Consider the following 16,512-nt stretch of genomic DNA (forward strand, 5'->3'; position numbering starts at 1 on the left):
TCAGTTAGTTATAAGATGATACTCATACAAATATTCAGCTGACAGTTACCACACACCACGACTTATTGAAAAGTAAACCAGAAGATCGTAAAATAAAAATAAATGTTACGCAAACAATGACGTCAGTAATCCATAATATGGGCCTAAACTAAGATAATACAATGGTTTTCATCATTTTTATATCTCTATTAACAAAGAAAATACTTCATTTGTATCGCACTCGTTTCGCTGCTTTCGACGCCATCTTTCTTATGTCAAAACACGCAATGCATTCTGGGTAGCCCTTGCTCCCAAGGGTGGTCTCGGAAAATCTCAATATCGAGGGCGATACAGCCCTGAAACTCGGCCCCTCAACTTAATTTTTCTGAGAATCGGGGACAGCACTTGCACTAGAGGGAGCGCTCATTTTTGAGATTGAGGGTTAAGCAAGGAATTGGAATTCACCCTTAGACTAAACGCGGAGCTCTCGTCACCCTGGACTTTACCTGAATAATAGAAGATCTTGTGTGTCAGACTGTGACACAGTGACAGCCCCCTCTTCACATGGATCACGCCGTCTAACAGGCATTAGAGGGGGACGTTGAGCTGTTTAACAGCCATTTCCAGTGAAGTGTGAATGACGTAAAAAAGGGAATTAAATGTCCCGCATATCAGTGACTTGACAGTTCTTCATTTTCTCTTCTTCTTCATCAACACCGCTGATTAACTGTAATATTATACGCTCCTCTCTCTGTGTGGAAAGACGGGAGACGCCTCGATGGAAATCGATAGATCTATTTATAAGGTACGCGGTTTATTTAGAGATCAGAGCCATGCAATCGCTTTTAATTGTCTTTTCTAGAAACAAAAATTGAGATCGAACGGGCTTTTTGGACCGTCAGGTGTTCTAAAGTAGGTGTATACATACAGGACTTTAATATCAACAGACGTGCAGGGAAACAACAACAACGTTGATCTCATTTAAGCAGCGAATGTGTGGTTTCTTGATGGTAAATATCACTCACTTACTACACTGATCTGATGGCACCGACTGTAACAGGATAATGGCTTTAAAAAAAAAACAAAAAAAAAACGGATACGGCTGCCGGAGAAGACAGAAAATCCAGAGTTAATGGGTTCTTTCAAACGTCACCGTTATTGAATTACTCAGAGCAAAAGAAAAAACAAAAAAATAGTCATCTAACATATTAGTGTCTCAAACCCGATCCAATTTGTTTTTGCTTCAAACTAAAATAGACTGAGCACAGAGCCACACACAGGTTTAATGATCTACTGTAAGCAAAGTGTAACCGAGGAGGGAACGAGGGTTCAACCAGAGACTTTTAGATACGTGAGGAACTGCAAAGGTTTTTCATCAGCGGCACAACAGAGAGGGAGGTATTAGGTCCTGGCACGGAGCAGCGATGCCAACTGTTGCTGCGCTGGAATGGAGCTGCTTCAAGTGTGAAGAGCTTTACTTTAATTATCCGACACAGGATTCAACAGTATGGTGCATTGTGTGTGCGTGTGTGTGTGTGTGTGTGTGAAGGACGCTGACACCTCCCATTGAGCACAAGTGCAAATGCAAGGCTCCCAGCGACTGGATAAAGCTGTGCAGAGAGCAGTGGCTTATTATGACGAGAGGGGGGGGGGGTTTGTGCACATGAGATTGAAAAGAAAAAAAAAATATATATATATATATTTTACACTCCAAGTGCCAAGTCATTTTAGGGTCACAGGTCACTAATGGGCAGACAGGCTGTTCTAAGTAAGGTCCGTATAGAACAGCTGTCTGGGTCTGGACTCCGACCTACGACCAATAAATCATTGATGATTGTCACGTTTCAATGGACACAGCTTTTCTAACCATCTAAACTCTTAATTCTGTACATGTATAATGTATAAATGAGCGTGTTAGGTTGTATAACGTGTTTTTAATTAAAGCGGACCTAGACCGGAAGTTCCAATTAATGCTGTTTTTTAGTGTGTATCTGCGTCATTAGCTTGTTTATGAAGCCCTGAAGGTTCTAAACAAACAGTTCAGCCACTGCTGAGAACGCTGTGTTTTATTGTAATCTCGGGCTCAGCGAGATCTCTGAAAAAACCCGGTCCCGTTTACGTAAAAACACCGGTTCTCCAGAACAGCAGATCCTCCTGCTCCGGGCACTAGTCCGGGCACATCCGGTTGCGTACATTGATCCGCAGAAGAAGAATAACGTCCGTTGTGGAGGTGTTTCACGAGCGACAGTGTCTTCTGACTCTGGGTCAAAGTCATAAAAGGGTCTGAGGCGGGGAGTCGTGAAGAAGCTATTTTTAAACACTGTTAAAACAATGTTTTGATAATGAGTAGCAGTGCATCCACTGTTCCAGAGGGGGGAGCTGCGCTTCTGAGAGCGGGTGTGCTGAATATGTCACTTCCGGGTACTGGCCAATCACAACGCACTCCGTCTTCTGGGTGTGAGATTTATGTCTGAAATATCGCGGCTGGGAAACGGTGTCAGAAAAGACAGATTTCTATCGGCTCATTTACAGCAACTAGGAGGTTTTTAATGTATGTAAGTAGACCTCCATAACTAACATATATGTGCAACAGGACCACTCTATGTGAGCTTTAAGCAAAAAAACGACGTTGGCGAAGGCAAAAATGGACTAAAATATCAAAGAAAAGTAAGAAAGGGAGGACTTCAAATGGCAGGTCCTCAAAGGAGAAAATTGGACGGTGAAAACAGAGTTGGTTAATTAACATTTCTTTCCACTTTTGGGAACAAGGAGGTAAAAGCAGCCACTTTTGTGCATCTTAAAAATGTAGTGTTTGTGTTGTTATCTGTCCTTTTATCTGAGGCTATTTTCATTCTCCTTCATTATTCTACCACTTACTCATTTCTAATCCGTGCGATCAGTGCTGTAAAATCTTAAAATAAGCATTTCAGGAAGGAACTGACCTCACAAATGCAAAGGATGATAAATAACAAATTTACATCCACTGCAGTTCCTGTATGCGTTTTTTGTAAAAAACGCCTATTTGTGCAGTAACCTTTTCTGTGTTACTGTGACGTAAAAGACTTGAGTTTGTCTTGTTTCTCGTGCTCCTCCTCGTTGTGAAAATGTTGCACAAGCTGCCGTCCGTCTGTCTGTCAGTTGTTTGGTTTTTTTTGTTTTTTTCAAATCAGGACCACATGCCTCGTCTAACAGCAGGCTCGAGTGTGAGCCTCTGGCATTTAGCTGCTCCACTGGAGCAACTCTGTGGTCAGCATGAAGAAGTTAGAGGCTTTGCTGCCTCTTCTCTTTCCCCCCTGACCAGCTAACCACCCTGTCTTCTTGCTGTAAATCAGAACATGCTCTTTTAACACCTTTTTTTTCCTGGTTAAGTGACGGGGAAATACACGGTTCTCTTTGTGTTTGAGTGGTTTTCAGTAAACCCCCACAATGAGCAATACTATGTTCTTTATATGAATTATTTAGACTCTTCTCCTCATCCCACATTTGTGATGTACAAATCCCTTTGTTTGTTTGTTTGTTTTTTTCCTCAGGTTCTAACATGGCAAATGATTAAAACATGAATCCGTATTTTCTGTTTCCATGTCATGACACATAATCGTCCCATCCCACGGGATGGGGATTATTTCTCTGATACAGAGGAGAAGAGATGGTAAACAGCAGGTGATAAAACCCTAAATTGAAATGTACTCCCCTGCTCAGCCAGCATGAATCAAATGACACAATGGGGGGGGAAAAAAATAAATAAATAAATAATAATAATAATACTATTAATCCTTCAAGAAAGAAGGGTTTCTTTCTAGAATGCTTTGGGGAGATTTGGCAGCAGATGCTCTGATGTAATAAATCTTAAGACAGAAACGTTTTTTTGCAAGAGAGGGGAATATTTTCATATATATATATATACATATATATATATTTACTATGTCTTGAATGCACAATAAACATGCATGCACTAATGTATTATATCTATAACTGTATACCCAGGCCGCCCAATAACCACCTACAACACATTTTATCAATGATTCTAACGTCCCATGCACATTATTATTATGATGGTGATTATGAAGCACAAAGCAGATTATGATGCATTACAACCACAGGTCAGCGTCGGTGTTACCAGACTTTATTGGCCGCAATAAAGAAGCTTTTTGATGCATTATGATACGCTTATAACGAGGATTGCGACAGTGACGTTACGATGTCGCATATTAAATTATGAGTGATTAAAATTGTAAAAGACATGAGAAAAGATAAAGGAAAGACGAGGCAGCGTTGCGGATTTTATGCGACATCGCGGATGCCGACGTCTTTAAAACACCCCGAGAAGAAGAATCCAGAGGGAAGAAAAAGGCTGTAAAACACCAAAACTGTCATTATAATAATGTCATACGGCATCATGAATAGTTGTAGACATGAATCCTAGTGTTTTCATGAAAAGACAATATGGCGTAAGCGTCAAACTGTCCCTCTATAGATGGCCTGTGTCCCTGTGACCAGTGCTGCTGCTGCTGCTGCTGCTTAACACATGGTTTTCTCAGCATTAGCTTGATTATCTCCCCCCCCCCCCCCCCCTTTTCAACTCCACACTGTGATTCCCCCGACGCAGCATATGGCAAAGCAGCAAAGAGAGAAGACTGGCTGTAATGTACCTCGCTGTGAGTCTCTGTGATACCCAAACGATTAGGGAGTGCTTCTGCAAACACTGAGCTTTCACTGTAGGTGAAGGAGCTCCAAATCTTTTTAGTGATGTCGATGTTCAATTAAGTCCTTTTGGATCCTCTGAGAAATTAGAAATAAAAGATCTCGGCGAAGATGTATCGTTAATTATCAAAGCACGGGGAATGTATTCTGTCGCCATTACCATAAGAATAAACACTTCAAATTGTGTGCGTCTTCACTTGACTTTGGAGCAGGTCTGCTGGGGTTAATATGCGTCGGCACGTTCAGTAATGTGACACAAACTACAGCCCGACGTGGAGCAGCGATCTGCTCCTTGTTTGATTCATCGCACCCCCGGGAGTTTGGCGTGTATATACACAGGAAGCGAGCAGCATCTCTAAGAGCCACTTTACATGGAAGCTGCAGCTGGGTGATGTAGAAGAGAGGAAAGGGGAGGATTATTGCGGTGGTGGTGGTGGTGGTGGTGGGTCAATCAAGCTGATTTATTTCCTCACAACCAATCTCTTTCTGTCTCTGTTTTCCCTGCCTGTCTTTGGCTCGGAGATTCACGCGGCGCGCTCTGAACTCCTTCTCTTCTCAGTGGGCAACTTTTGAGAGATATTCTGGCTGAAAGCTTTTTAAAAAATACATTAAAAAAAAAAGCCCTGTGATTGCACAACAACCCTAGGGCTCAAGTATTCACCTGAGACTGAGATGGTTGCCATGGTAACAACGCACTCAGGACGGCGTGGAAAGCACCAAAGCGGAATGCACACAAACATGCTCAAAAAAACTCTACGACTCTTATATGTCGGGGAACTCCCGGCAGATTCCAGAGGCATTCGAGAGTCAAACATTTTGACGAAAGCACACATTTTTCTATTCTATCGCACCTCCAAGGGATCAGGAAATCACTGGATCACTTATTGGATCTCAGGATCCCCCCCCCCCCCCCCGTAGGTAGGAGTGGGAAAACTCAAAAACTCATACTGAAAACTCATCAGAAATGCAAAACCAACACATTATCGATCACGTTAAATTACCTCCGTTGTCCTTCAGGGTGAAGTTGGGATTAACGGGGAGCTGGCTCGGCAACGCGAAGGTGAACCGCTGTCCGTTGGCAAAGTCGTCCTTATCCACAGCTGTGACGGTCTGGATCACCTGTTGTTGTTGTTGTTGTCCCGGAGACAAGAGGGCAAATTAGTAAAAAAATGACACCTGCAACAGCTGCTGCAACTATTACCCGATAACATTTGTCTGCAGTGAGATCTGACCCAGGTGTTTTTTAAATTGGCTCAGATCAGCAGCGATTTAAACACCTGGTACCTGGGTGATATCTTCTTCTTCTTCTTCTTCTTCTTCTTCTTCTTCTTCTGCTTCTATAGTTTGGTAAAGGCCAGATGCTGATGAGTCAGCACTTTTTTTTTTTCAAGCACAATGTTTTTTTTTTCCTACGCACTCAAACTATCTTCCTCCATTATTTATGGCGCTTCCTGTCTCTCTGAAGTGGAAGCAGCGTTTTTCCACGGTAACGAGACTCTAATCATTGGGAGCGAGCCACACACACACACACACACATGGGGGAAAACATGACAACTCCATCAAGAAAGAGCTTCGGTTTACTGCTGCAGGACCCTAATAATAAATTATAAATAATAACAATCTCCTCTTGCGGTGTTTGGCGTAAACATTGTTCCGTTTCTTTTGTGTCGTCGGATCAGAGGACGACCTGGTATATGAAGTCCCAGCTCTCGCAGCATAAAAGGGTGCAAACATTAATTAATCCATTTAAAAAGACCACTCTGGTGCCATCGTGCTTATCATTATTATTATTATTATTATTCTGGTAATTCTGCTTGATGGGATTGTTTAGAAAACCACTCGAAAGCAATACAATGCAATTACGATCTTATTCAACGTATAATTATTCCTATTTCATCCGAGAAAGCCCGACGCTAAAAAGCAGGTAGCGTTTTTCGAGAACGATTAAAACAAATGTATTTAGATTGCGTATTCTCCGTCTCCACTGAACCAGCGTTTCCGCCACCATTTTCCAGCCGCTGATTGCTCTACATCTCAGAAAAGAAAAAAAAAACCCTCTCTTAATTTGAGTGATTCAAAAAAACGACTGAGAGCAAATTGGAATGAGCTTCGATTTCGGGGGCTTCTCATTGTTTACTGATGAGATGCTCGTTTTTTTTTTTTTGAAAGAGCGATGATTAAGCGGCTAATTCTCGCGCCTTTTGCCGTCTGTTGCGACTCCTCTCTCAGACGGCTTTTACAAACTGCTGAGGGAAACGGTCGCTCTTAGTAGAGTTGTGAATGTGTGTGTGTATTCGTGGAGGTACAGCTCTCTTGCACACTTGTTCTCGCACACTTGTTTTTCTAGGGTGAACCTCACGGCGCTCACCTGTCCCGGCCTCGAGCTCTCGCACACGATGACCTCCTCGTCTGCGGCTATTTCTGGCGGATTGTCGTTGACGTCCAGGACCTGGACAGTGACGGGAACGTGACTGAAGAGGCCGGGGTTGTCTGTGGAGAGAGAATACGGGACAAATAAGATGAAAGTCAAATGTAATATAGAGCATCGACACAGTCTTTTTTTTTTTTTTTTTTTCTTTCAAAGTGGGGCACACTGTGCTCCTGATGCTGGGCTTTGTCTTACGCTGTGTCACTGTTAAAAAGCACTGGAGTTTGCAGCATTGCAGAAGGTAATTTTTTTCTGTATTAAAAGCCCATCTGAGCCTCTCTGTGCTGCCTTGTGTTGTCCCAGTTGGCGTTGGTGTGCGCGCACGCTTACGACACATTATTATTTAACAATTACACTGCAGAAGCCAGTCAGTCATGAAGCGTGCATGTGAAACATATGCCTTATGTTAATAATAATAATAATAATAATAATAAGTTTTCTCTAAACCAACTTTTAGAAGATGACACGACGTAGCAGCAACTGCTACAATCCTACAACATTCTACATTATCCATCCATTTTCCACTGCTTTATCCTCCACAAGAGGATCACGGAGGGTTTGCAAGTCCATCGCAGGCAGGCTTTTAGCCAGCACGGCGTCTGGGCGTCCCGTTTCCCCCCCGGTAACCACCGAAACGATGTTGTGATGACGCGCGGGTATAGGCAGGCGCGCTGGCCGCAAAAGATCAGTTTGGAACACCAATAAAACGATTCCAACACGACGCGAGGACAGCACCTATTAAATGCTGGAAAGTCTCTTTGCGCAAAAGCGAAACTTGGCTGCCAAAGCGTCTTCTACAGAAAGAATGAGACCACGGAGTGAAAACGATGAAAAGTGCGCTCTTGAGAATCTGTCCACACGTTTTACTAAGATCTACTCGGACCCCCTGTATTCCATCGAGACTGCTGTACTCGATCCTCGTCATAAAGATGTATGCGTCATATATGGATGTGGGGTTATATAACTGCGCATAGAGATATTATCCATTCTGCGTTGGATGGGGGGGGGGGGGGGGCAAGGGGGGACACAACCTTTTAAAAAATCTAGCTTAAAGCCTGATCACAGGGCCACATAAAGAGACAAACAACCATTCACTGACTCTCACACCTAATTTAGAGTGTCCAATTTACCTAATCCCCATATTGCATCTTTTTGGTAGCCCGAGAACCCGGAGGAAACAACGAGAACATGCAAACTCACTGCAGAAAGGCCCATGTTCCAACCGGACCTCGAACCCGGCCGTAAAGGCAATAGTGCTAACCAACAACCTACACCAACCGCGTGGCCTTTATTCTACATTATGTCCACTTAAAATGCTTGTTTTTAACCATCAAGTACAAAAAAATAGGTGTCTGCATGATACCTCCATTTGAGGTATCATTCAAGGGCACATGATGACTATGAATTTCTAGCATCAACAACCTGGGTATATGGTCAAACATCCATCCATCCATTTTCTACCGCTTAATCCTCCACCAGAGGGTCGCGGGAGGTGCTGTGCCTATCTCAGCTGACATAGGGAAATAGGCGGGGTACACCCTGGACAGTTTGCCAGTCCATCACAGGGCCACATATATAGACAAACAACCATTCACTCACACTCTCACACCTACAGTCAATTTAGAGTCACCAATTCACCTAATCCCCATATCGCATGTTTTTGGACTGTGGGAGGAAGCCGGAGAACCCGGAGAAAACCCACGCACACACGGGGAGAACATGCAAACTCCTTGCAGAAAGGCCCTCGCTCCAAAGTTGTTCCAACTGAGGCTCCAACCCAGCAACCGGGTCTTCTTGGCAAGGCAACAGTGCTAACCACTACACCAACCGTGGGCCCTATATGGTCAAACAGCCACAGTAAAATCAACAGATTCCAGAGGTTCACATCTTTGTAGCTTCCACTTTTCTCCACTTCTCAGCCATCAAATTTAACTGGCTTGTCTTTGTCGTCCACATCAGCTACATATTCAGCCCAGAGTCTCGTGATAATGTCACAGTCAGATTTCACACCATCATTGATAATCGTAAGGCTGAAAACCTCCCAAAAAATCACAATCAACACATACGCTTTACTCTACCAGATGAGGCACAGCATTTCACACGATCTGTCCCTGGTTCCAGAATTAATCTCCCACACTCTTGACCCCTCTTCTGCTTGGCCGTTAAAACATTCACCTTGTGGGCAAACCTCGGTCCCCAGCAGATGAGGATTAGATTTACTGGGCAGCTTCCAGGTGCAAAGTATATTTCACAGTTTGACTGTGTTGCAGAACAACGCTGACAAATAGCATGCTCACTCAGCAAGGCCTTCCTTGAATAGAAAAGCAGACATGCAGGTGCAGCAGTCTTTTCCATTAAATTAATGTCGCCGGGGCTTTTTTATTTATTTACATCATCTTGTGCAAACACTGCAGGTCAAAAGTTTTCGCAAAAGACATTTTTTTTTAAGCCAAACAAATTTGCGATCTCTGTGATGAGAAGTTTTGCTGCAGAGGTTCCTGGCTAACGTTTTTGCACTTGCAGGCTGATTCGATTTCACCTTGTCTCCGGTTCCTCCTCTGCCACCTCCGCACAGTTTAAGTGTGGAGACGGTGCCGCTCTTCCATCATGTGAAACTCCCATTTGTCTTCCCTGCTAATGTTTTTGGGTCATTGTCTTGCAGTAGAACAAAAAAACCTTGACCAACCATCTGTCACCATTACAATACCTGCACTTCCTGCAGGTACAGTGCATTGTACTAATGATGTGGACACAAGTTTGTTTATCCCTTTTTATATACACAAGAAATGTCTGACTTTGATGTATGTGTAAGAAATACAAGAGAACAGGTACTGCACCAAATTTCCAATGCACTTCCATTAGCTCCACCCACCCACCCACAAGTCGGCCATTTTGGAGAAACAAAACTGGCTAGTCTACATATTTGAACAAACTCGCCCTAGCCTGTTTCAGCTAGCCGCGTCAAACTCCGTCGATATGTTTGAAACAAAGTTGACTTTAAAATGGCAGGAAAACTACTTTTAAAATTACAAAGATGAAAAGTTATGGAGAGGTTTTGTGGATTCAAGACGGCAGGGACACAGCAACCATTGGCGTTTTGGTGGATTTCGACCATTCGCCACGAAACAGGAAGTGCCCAATGACTTCGACATACATTGAATTCCACCAAATCTCCCAAAACTTTGTGTGCAGATGTTATAGACCAAGACGAACAAAAAAGTCAAGCGTAACCATGGCCTCAACTCAACAGGAAGTCGGCCATTTTGAATTTTTCCGTCCATTTTTGGCACCCTATGTAAATGAGCTAGACGCATCAGTCCGAGTTCATTTTAATATCTGAATGAAAGGCAGTTAATCAAATGATTAATTGAATTACCTGTTTTTTGTTAAGTTTGACACCTTACCTAATATCTTAGGGTATTTGCTATTTACCTTTGTGTCATTTAAGGTTATTCACCGATTTGTTTCTGATTCAAATGGGGAAAACTGACTGGAAATGAACAGAAAGGTTTTCTGATATCTATTATACCAAGGTGATCCAAAAATATTCTCATTCATCCTTTAATTCACTCCCTTTGATTTCTGCTGGTGATCATTATACACGCGTCAGTATGAAGTCTGTGCAGCGAGTCCTTTTTTCTACATTCAGCTGTGCATTTGAGAGCCTTTTGTGTCCTTGTTAATTCAAAAGTGGTTAAAAAAAACCTGCTATCACACGCTCGTTTGATGTTGTCTTGGCGTGTAACTGCAGCCTTGAATACTGAAGAGAAGCAAAGAGATAACATAAAAAAAACATTAGCATGCAGCTCCTTTCGCCTTATGGCGAGAGATTTGCCTAATTGTGATTACAAATTGCCCAAGTTACCTGATAGCAATTCTTAAAGTTGGCGCGACCTGCATCGATTTTAATTAATTTCCAATGTAAGGGGGAGGACATTGGAACAATTGGGACTAATTTGATTTTTCGAGCTAATAAGGAAAATACACGAACCTATTTGAATACATTTCTAATCAACATGCAAATGAAGTCATTCATCCGCGTTTTCTACAGACAATTAATTCCACTATTAACTCACCTGATTGTTGTTGTGTTTATTACTGTGTCGGCGGCTGTAGCTGTTGCTACAGTCTACCCAAACGCTTTCTGTTAATTTCACGCCGTTAAAACATCTCGTCGCTCTGAAAAGCGGTCATGTGTGGTAAATGTAAAAAAAAAAAAAAAAAGTACAGATGAAAATCGAACGCGTTACGACGCGACGTGACGAAGGGTATTTTGTTCACTAAATTGAAAGTGAATGCACTCGTAGGGAAGCAAATAAGTGTAATCTCACTACTTCCTGGAATAAAATCTGAAGTATTCCGCTTACGTCTGAAAGAGCTGCAGCTACAGACGGCCATTTTCGTTTGCCTCTGCAGTGGATTTGTCGACAGTTGTCTTCGATCAAGACGTCAAATTGAATCTCTGAGTAATGTGCTGCCCGTTTTATTCTGTAGGTAACGGGAGAGGCTCACACGGTTTGCTTTTTTGGTGTGTGTGTGTGTGCGCGCGTGTGTGTTATTGATTTTGACTCCAGTTTTACACTCCATGAATTTGAAACTGCACTCTTTGGTCTGACTATATGATCCCCCCCCCCCCTCATGGTGTCTTATTATCTCACAGAGAGAGAGAGAGAGGAAAAAAAAGTCTGGGGGTTAAACAACGGCACTTTGTGCTGCCGTGTCTTTCATCCGCCTCTGTTCGGCTTTTCAGTATTTCAAGTGTCAGTCATTGGAGACGTTCTGCTATATTTAAGCCGGTAAGTGATGAGGACGGAGTTGGTTTCTGCATGCACTAAATATTTAAAACGCAAGTTTGAACATTTTAGGGCTCTAAAACTGCTAATACGTTCACTTTCAGCCCCGCTTAAGGGCCACACTCACGTGGATTTAGCAGCAGAACACTGCTCCGCTGACATGAGAGCAAACAGCTCAAAGCATGTGCATTCATTTGCTCGCTTGTGCACATTGGAGTTATGGAAATGAGCTTGGGTACCTACCAACCTCCGAGGCCATCACAGTGATGTTATGCCAAGGCATGTCTTCCCTGTCCAGAGGCTGCGTGGTCCGCACGACTCCGGTGCTCTCGTCGATCCTGAAGTACCTCGTCCCTTCGTCTTTGCTGTCCATGAAGTATCTATTGGGGAAAAAAAAGAGTAGATTTTCACTTTCCGATGCATTTAAGAAGTCTGTTGGATACATAGACGATGAGGTTGAAAGGTTCTGATCATATACCAGTTAAGAATCAGCAGGGGGGAGAGTCACGTAGTACAGCAAGGTCAAAATATGGACTTATTAACGCTGTTTTTTTAGCGTCTATCTGCGTCATTACCTTGTTTAAGAAGCCCTGAAGGTTCTAAACAAACAGTTCAGCCACTGCTGAGAACGCTGTGTTTCATTGTAATCTCGGGCTCAGCGAGATCTCTGAAAAAACCCGGTCCGGTTACGTAAACACCGGTTCTCCGGAACAGCAGCTCCGGGCACTAGTCCGGGCACATCCGGTTGCGTACATTGAACCGCAGAAGAAGAATAATGTCCGTTGTGGAGGTGTTTCACGAGCGACAGTGTCTTCTGACTCAAACACTGTTAAAACAATGTTTTGATAATGAGCAGCAGTGCATCCACTGTTCCAGAAGGGGGAGCTGTGCTTCTGAGAGTTTGTGTGCTGAATATGTCACTTCCGGGTACTGGCCAATCACAAGACTCTGTCTTCTGGGTGAGAGAGTTGAGTCTCAAATCTCGCAGCTGGGAAACACCGTCAAAAAAGAGGATTTCTATCGGCTCGTTTACAGCAACTAGGAGGTTTTTGACCATAAAAACAAGTTAATGTATGTTAGTAGACCTCCATAACTAACATATATGTGCAACAGGACCACTCTATGTGAGCTTTAACCTTTCTTCCATGTTTGCTCCAATGTGACCAATATCATAACTTTCCCAGAGCTGAATAATTCTGGTTTTCGTCTGAGCTGCTCCCCTCAGCCGTGGCTCTGCACAATCCCAGTCTTAAACCAAAAAAACAGCGATAGAGTTTTCAAACAAAACAGCAGCCTCTTTTGAGCATCTGTGTTTTTGGGACTCAACAAAAAAATCCTCGGTCATTTAACCTTCGACTGGTGAAGTCGCTGCAACACAAGCAGACATTCAGACTCAATGCCGAAAATGTTTCAACAGACCGTTCTGTTATTTCACTGTTATGTCTCTGAGCTTAACTGCAGATTTCTGAGGATAAAAACAAAGACAGAAAGCTCTCGACACATTTAAAAAGATACAAGTGTTATTACCCTCTATCTGAGGGACTTTTTTTTTTTTTTTAGTTTTGGTCCTGATTTACAACTCGATTCAAGCATTTGATAACAAAGTTCGTGCCATCCATCCAGGATCCTGGATTAGATCTCGCGTGGTTTATGAATATTATAAATGATTTGTATCCGTGCAGAAAGTAAAAGTGAAATTGTGCAGAAGCCGTTGAAGCCGGGAGGGAATGAACTCGTGCCTCCACACTTTTAAAAAGTCCTCTAAAGAACACGGAGTGAATAATCCCAACTGGTTTTTCAAATGGACTTAATCTCTCGACACAATGTTCTGAAATATATATTTCTGTGTCAAGAGCATTTATGCTCAATATTTAATGACAAAAATATCTTTAGCAACGCTGTTATCAAACTCAAACGTGAAGCAGCTGTGGAATACGAAACAAAAATAGCTGACCTGCCCCTTTCTTTTAGAGTATAAAGCAGAAAATGAGCATTGACGGTATTTTCCCCTAATTTATCTCATAATGACCCATTTACACCTTTAATCCCGCATTCACTCTCCCGAGCAGCGCAAGTTTGACGCCAGGATTGCATTTATTTAAAGTATTGCGCTAATTCTTTAAGCATGGATTGATTACAAGTTTGCACAGCAAAGGCTGTCATGATTTATTAAATGCTCAAGTGTATAAGAGCAGAAGGTTTTTTTTTTTTCAGTTGCTGCTGGGCTCTTTGCCTGGAAGAAAATCGTGTTATTTTCTGGCTCCACTGAAAACAAACTTCAACCGTTAATTACTGCTATTGGTGTTTTGTTGTTTTGAAGGTGTATTCTCATGTTCACGGAGGAGGTAACTGCTGCTGCAAAGTCACGACGTCACAGTCGCGCGCCGATAAATTCCAAGAAAAAGAAGTGGAGTCATGTGGCAACACACTTGGGCCGAAGGGTCTTAAAGTTAGTTATTTATGGAGGTCTACTTACATACATTAACTTGTTTTTATGGTCAAAAACCTCCTAGTTGCTGTAAACGAGCCGATAGAAATCTTCTTTTCTGACGCTGTTCCCCAGCTGCGAGATTTGAGACTCAACTCTCTCACCCAGAAGACAGAGTCTTGTGATTGGCCAGTACCCGGAAGTGACATATTCAGCACACCAGCTCCCCCCTCTGGAACGGTGGATGCACTGCTACGCTTATCAAAACATTGTTTTAACAGTGTTTAAATATAGCTTCTTCACGACAACCCGCCGCAGTCCCTTTTATGACTTTGACCCGGAGTCAGAAGACACTGTCGCTCGTGAAACACCTCCACAATTCTTCTTCTGCTGCGGTTCAATGTACGCAACCGGATGTGCCCGGACTAGTGCCCGGAGCAGGACGATCTGCTTTTCCAGAGAACCGGTGTTTACGTAACCGGACCGGGTTTTTTCAGAGATCTCGCTGAGCCCGAGATTACAATAAAACACACAGCGTTCTCAGCAGTGGCTGAACTGTTTGTTTTGAACCTTCAGGGCTTCTTAAACAAGGTAATGACGCAGATACACACTAAAAATCAGCGTTAATTGGAACTTCCGGTCTAAGTCCGCTTTAAGTTTATGAAGCCGCAGTCTCATTTCAAGGTGACGGGGAGAGAGGAAAGTGAAGATTGGAAGAAAGAAGTATAACTAGTCAACCATGATATTAATCAAGTCTAAAATCCTGCAAAGCTTGGAGAAATTACAGTCTTTTTTTCTTTAACTTGCTGGTGATACTACACACTAAAGTTGAGCTGTTACTTTGGCAAAAAAAGTAAATACAAATACAAATTGGTGAAGGAATAGATCATGTGAAGCATGTTTCAGCAGAAAAAGTACAGTTTTAAATTCATGCAAGTCAGATACGAGCCAGTGTAGAAGTTAAAATTGGATTCAGCTAATGTTCACTTCATGATTTATACTTGTGTGTTGAATAAACGACCCATTGTGTCTTGTTTAATATACAAATCGGGCAACTAGAGCTGCAACTAATGATTATTTTCGTAATCGAGTCATAGTTTGGTCCATAACAACAAATAATGTTAGAAAACTTTAAAAAACATTGATCAATATTCACCTTTTAAGAAGCTGAAACAATCGGAAATCTTGTTTTAATCATGAAAAAAAGCTTCAAACCCATTAGTCGATGATTAAAAATGCCTAATGACAGCTAGATTATAGTTATAAAGCGTAGGAATCACATTCAAACATGCATGTATCGTACAGAGAGGATTACATTGCGTGACGCTGATTAATATGCAGGTAAACAAAAACAACCTGAAAGTGGTTTCTTCACAGGAAGCAGAGCGAGAACTCGCTAACTGTTCCCGGTGATTGTGATCACGTCTGAGAGCAAACGGAGCTAATGAGCCGCCCAGGCGCTGATTGGCTATTGAGATGTCAATTTCACGCCGTCACTCGACATGATATGTCGTCACTTCGATGATATGTTTATCCCGTACAACACATGGCGCGACACACGAGGACGACTTTTGATGATCAAAGGGAGACGAGCACAGATCCCTGCTGCATTCCCGATACAGGCACGGGGGGAGAAAGAGTGGCCGAGTTCAAGTGGATGTCGTTGGAAGTGCCTCCTGGTGCTTTCTCCTTTATGTGCTGAACATGGAGAGTGATGTACAGCAGGGATGGACAGAGGAGGTATCCCACAGGGAGAGAGAGGTGGTGGTGGTGGTGGTGGTGGTGGTGGGGGGACTCTTTCATATGTAGATTGAGTCTTGGAAAATCTCACGCGAATCAAAGAGGCCATATGTCTATCTGTCATTTCACATTGTATATCATTAACAAAGATATGCAGCACTGGCCTCTCAAAAAAATCATCCAATAGTCTGTTAATTCTCTGTCTTTCTGAAGCTTTAAGCTCTTCAGCCTTGACTTTAAAGCCTCTGCTCACCTATCGTCCACACACAGGTGTTTTTTTATTAAAAAAAACCCATAAATTATGCTTGGGAAACACCTGCCACAACCACAATAACATCACATTTCAGTTAACACTGACTCTCTAGTTTCAGTTTCACCTCGTTGTTGGTCTCAAAACATTGTTAAAGGTCACATAGAGTGGTCCTGTTGGACATAATATGTTA

The 16,512-nt window shown here is 42.7% G+C and overlaps 1 protein-coding gene across 1 annotated transcript in view; it reads right to left on the reverse strand.

Moving 5' to 3' along the window:
• Positions 1–16,512, reverse strand: part of LOC310937248 (cadherin-18) — a gene marked incomplete at both ends in the record, with an annotated part of 78,534 nt that overhangs the window by 16,507 nt on the left and 45,515 nt on the right. Inside the window, 3 exons of the mRNA XM_083901478.1 lie at positions 5,682–5,799; positions 7,049–7,170; positions 12,145–12,281. Coding sequence (XP_083757604.1) covers positions 5,682–5,799; positions 7,049–7,170; positions 12,145–12,281 — 377 coding nt within the window. The remainder of the gene's footprint in view (positions 1–5,681; positions 5,800–7,048; positions 7,171–12,144; positions 12,282–16,512) is intronic.

This window comes from Microchirus variegatus (assembly GCF_963457635.1).
Source record: "Microchirus variegatus genome assembly, chromosome: 15".
Taxonomy (NCBI): Eukaryota; Metazoa; Chordata; class Actinopteri; order Pleuronectiformes; family Soleidae; genus Microchirus; species Microchirus variegatus.